The 4,923-nt window shown below is 36.0% G+C and overlaps 1 protein-coding gene across 1 annotated transcript in view; it reads right to left on the bottom strand.

Annotated features, from left to right (window-relative positions):
• Positions 1–4,674, bottom strand: part of LOC102295472 (toll-like receptor 2) — a 6,045-nt gene extending 1,371 nt beyond the window's left edge. The window contains exons 1-2 of the mRNA XM_005951872.2: positions 1,055–4,674; positions 55–211 (exon numbers count right to left, since the gene is read on the bottom strand). Coding sequence (XP_005951934.2) covers positions 55–211; positions 1,055–1,334 — 437 coding nt within the window. The 5' untranslated portion in view covers positions 1,335–4,674. The remainder of the gene's footprint in view (positions 1–54; positions 212–1,054) is intronic.
• Between the last annotated feature and the right edge of the window lie 249 nt (positions 4,675–4,923).

Here is a 4,923-nt window from a genome sequence, read left to right on the forward strand (position 1 = left end):
CTTTTTTTTTTTTTTTTTTGTCTTGTCACAATTTTGGTACCTTTAGCTTATTACCTGTATGGGTTGTTGAGTAGGTTGAGCTGCTGCAGAGCTTCCAGCTTGCTGAACCATTTGTGGTTGAGCATAGTCAGCTGGTTGTAAGAGAGATCCAGCTGTTCCAGGCTCCACAGAGAGTCAAAAGCTGATGGATGGATCTCAGCTAAGCCATTGCCTGGAGGATAGTAACATCTATATTAAAACAAATTGTAAACACATTTTATTGATGAAAATCAAACACTGAATTGAAATCCCAGAGCTCTGCCAAGTCTTTTTTGTAGCAACTGGAAAACAAACAAGTAAAAAGTAACTGTAGCAGATAAAGGATTTGTAATGACTTGTTACAAAACATCATAATGTCATTGGGAGCCCTTGTTCATGGCACACTTTGCTGTAAAGTAAATATTTAAATAGATAACAAGACTTTGGATCAAGTTTTTCACAATCATAGTTCACATTTTATGCATGACTGCCTCCCCCCAGAGTCTTCAAGTGAGAGTGTGATGATGCCATGCACTTAACCTGAAATCACCTTTTCAATGTTTTAAAGTAAATTTCAGGACAAGGTTTCATGGCCATCGTGTCCCTTGATGTGCATAATTTACACATCCAAATGTATATACTTTGGTAGACTTTCACCCAGTCGGACTATCACTACAACATGACTTCTGGCTTCAAATTACATCCCTTATGACTAAAACATGCAACCACAAATCCAAATGACTCCCATTATTTAAAAAGAAAAAAAAAAGATTTTTGTCAAATTTTAACTTGCAACAACACCTGCACAATACAGAGTGAGTAGACAAAACCAGTATTTTGTCCATTGGGATATGCTGATGATCCTACTAGTTACAGAAAAAGCAGATAAAAAGGCTGAAATAGTCTCACTTTTCAAAATAAAATGTTGTCAAAATAATATTTTTTATAGTTAGCTGTTGGTATTCTTCTCACTTTTTTCCATCACCACAGCTTGCCCCTCCACCAACACCCACTCAATCAATACTTTATGTGTTACCGTGGAGATCAAGAACCTTCAGTTGCATGTGGCCCGTCAGGTCATCATTCGTCACAGCTGTTATTTTATTAAAGGAAAGATCAAGACTCAAGGCACTGCCTGTTACAGTGGGAACACTGGTGAATCCACTGTGGGAGCAGTTACAGAAGAGCTGCTGGTTGCAGTGATCGCAGGATGGCTTCTTGTTGTCTGTGTTCAACCTCTGGCCCCAGCTCTCAGAGAGGAAGAGGAGGACGAGGATGAAGGAGAGAGCAGAGGAGCAGCTGGTTGGACGTCTCATGCTGCATGAAATCAGTGAAGAACATGAAGTAGTGTTTGAGAGGATTTATAAATCAGGGAGAAAGTGAGTCATACTTCTCAGACTGCAGAGGACCCACACACAGAAGTGAAAGAACAACAGGGAAGAAGCACAATTTCAAAGAGGAAGCCTAAAAAGTTTCATTCACAACACAATTCTGCAAAAGTGAAAGGTGTTATCAGAAAACAGAGATGTCTTCAGCTTCTCACACACCCTACACCTAATGGTTCCATCTGTTAAAGCATAAGCACATGAAGTTTTCAGTCATGTCGCAAATAGCAGCCTCCATTCTTATGGCTCCAGGGTATTGATCTTCTTTGAACAAAGCCAGTGCATTGAAATCAGAGCAGGAAGCAACAAATATCATCTCAAAGCATTGACTTGTCAGCATTTTATATTTATACATTTATAGAGCAGTTCATCCCATGGGAAAAATAAATGAAAGAACCTTTGCACCTTTCACTCCAGAAATAGCAAATGCTTGTCTAATATTTGTGCATTTTTCATACATTAATCACAACTCGATTCATACATTTTTACATATTATGTAAAATGTAATGTCAAATGAAAATTGTATAAAATATAACACAGATATTTGTAATTGTTTTTTAAAGTTATTTTTCCATACGGAATTTTCCAAATGTTAAAATAGAAATATGTAGTATGGAAACTGATGTAAAGGTGGGTCCAAAAAGCCAAATACACCACTGCAAACCAGGCTGCATATCCCATTAGGATCAATTTTTTTGTTCTGCAAATTAACGCGGACACACACAAACAGGGATCAACACCTTCGCCAAGCTTAAAAGCTAGCTTAAACATAAAGGTGAGGTCCTAAAGAAAGGCCTGTAAGGTATATGATTTGTGTCAAGATGTTGCATTCACGGATGAGCACAGATATGAAGCTGTGGACAGGAAACCGGGGCTGAATGTGATCTGAACAGATGTACATAAATATGGCAAAAATCTGTTTCACATCCTGCAGTGAAGGTCATGTTTCATCGCAGCAAAACAAATACCATATCCGGGGATTTTTGCAGGAATTCGAGGTTTCTTTGAATTTTGTCCCGGGGCTGGAATTATTTACTATTTATGTTAATAGCTTGTGACATAATTTTAATGCATTTGTACATTTCTATGCAGATGATACAATTATTTATTGTGCTCAAAACATCAAGATGGTTTTTAAAGAATTACAGCTGGCTTTTGATTTTATACAATCACAGCTGTGTCAGCTCAGACTGATTTTAATTGCTGAAAAAAACCAAGATCATGTTGTTCTCAAATAGAAACAGCATACCTGCAGTACTTACCTCTCTTGTATTTGCTCAAGACAATTTGTGTTGAAACTGTGGCTTCATACAAATACTTACAGTAGGTATTGTGATTGATAATAGTTTTTCCTTAAAGCTACATATTGACCACCTGATAAACAAACTGAGGCTTAAGTTGAAGTTCTTTTTATGAAATCTTTCACTGCAAGTCAAAGGCTTGTTGCTGCCAACTTTTTACCCCTTCTGGATTATGGTGATATAATTTACATATATCGACTTATTCTCTCCATCTGTTGCATTGTGTTTATAATGGGGCATTAAAATCTATAACCAGATGTAAACCTTTAACACACCACTGTTGACTTGTCCCCACTGTCCTTATTCAGGATGGTTCATTTATATCTTCATATATTAATCTGTTTCTGGTTTACTCCCCTCTTATTTGTCAGATTACATGTTACAGAAACAGTTTAGTCATGACTCAGGACTTTATTAGATTCACCTGTTCATACAGAGCTCAGACAAAAAGCATTCTCCTCATCTGCCCCGTCTTCATGGAGTTCATCACAGAAGGACTCGCAGCGCTCTCAATTGATTTCACTTGCAGACTTTAAAAATGACCTTGTGATATCATCACAGGGAACTTTTTCCTGTTTTTGACACTGTGAAAAGGTCATGCCAAATACTAATTTTTAAGGTTTTTTTTTTTTAAACTTCTTTGCCTAATATACTGTATTTCCAGTTGTATTTGAACATTTCAACAAGAGCACTCAGGTAGTCCATAACTCCCCCTGAAGGGGAAACATAGAACAGCTTTATGCTAATGTCAGCATTGCTAATACTGACATTAGCAATCCACAATGCTGACATCAGTGATGTCAGCATTGTTAATATGGAAATCTACTCTAGTTTATTCATCTTTGTTTTTCATTGTAAAGTCATATAATTTTGTCTTTAAAGATAATGTTTTAAAGAACTTAAAAAAGAGCTCTTTAAAACAGATTAAAACAGCTTAAAGCTGGAAAATAATTTTTTTCTAATTCAAGCTGTAAAAACTTGGGATTTTAGGATATATTTATAAATAACTTTAACTGAGAAACTTTATGGCATCATTGTGATGTCATAGGGGATCGTATTGAGAAAATAAAAAGGTGTGTTATACAGATCTCCCCATGCCCCTACACATGATGTATTTCTCTATTTTTTTCAAGTTTAACTCTGACTTTGGGCGCTATAAATGAAGGTTATGGTCAAATGCTTAGTCAACCCAGGGACTCGTGTCCCCTAGGACTAAACATGTGCTTGTGAACTTTGAAGACGATCCATAAAATGTTGTGGGTATTATAACGTTTAAACTTATTTTCACATTTGGTGTGATCTTTATCCAATTTTCACCAAAGTTCAGTTAGTTTGAGCTGTTGTTGGTATCTACCACACTAAATTTGTGAGCGATATCTTGAAAACTGTGGATGCTAGACTGCTAAAATCAGACAGACAGACAGACACACAAACAGAAGTGATTATATACAGTATTTCTTCCCTGAACCTGTTTCTTCTTCTTTTTTTCTTCTTGTTTTTTTCTTCTTGTTTTTTTAAAATGAGGTGACTCAGAAACCATTGTATAGGATTGAATATTGACAATAAAGTCCTAATTAATTTCTAATTTTTTATTATTCTTATTCTTTTTCAATCCCGGTGATAGAAATGCACTTTCGGAACCTCAACTTTCACATTAAATGCAGCTACTCTGCAGTATGTCACCATAAAACTATTTTTAATATTTATCTTTTGGTGGAAGGTGGTGGATGGACATTAAGCAATCCTTAGTTTGGTGTGCAAACAGCTTTTACTGAGCCTTTTACAGCACTCAGCCCAAGTTCTTCTCCTTTTTTCTCTATCTGTGACAGAGCTAATCAGTGTAAGGTATCATCACTGCTGCTGCAAAATTAAAAATAAAAACTGAAACAATCTTGTAAAAATCAGCAAAACTTTACAGCATAAAGTTTTTTTCATGGTTTGTTTTAGGATTCTGTCAGAAGTTTGTCAAAGTCTTACCTTATATTTTTGCCGAGCTGACTGCTGAAACTCGTTAAAGACAACAGGATGAGTTGAAGTGTTTTATGACTTCATAAAGAGGAAGTATAAATCTCAGGGGTGACAGCTGGAACCAAGTGTGAAAAGAGGTAGTGAGCGTGACGTGAACTTTGGGAGGAAACCTTGTGAGTGCAAAAGTTTAAAAATATATTTCAAATGTACTATTTAACTATTTTCAGACTTTCTAAACTAAAATTGAAAAA

Source organism: Haplochromis burtoni, unplaced genomic scaffold (genome assembly GCF_018398535.1).
Source record: "Haplochromis burtoni strain Fernald_Lab_line unplaced genomic scaffold, NCSU_Asbu1 Contig_1103, whole genome shotgun sequence".
NCBI classification, from domain to species: domain Eukaryota; kingdom Metazoa; phylum Chordata; class Actinopteri; order Cichliformes; family Cichlidae; genus Haplochromis; species Haplochromis burtoni.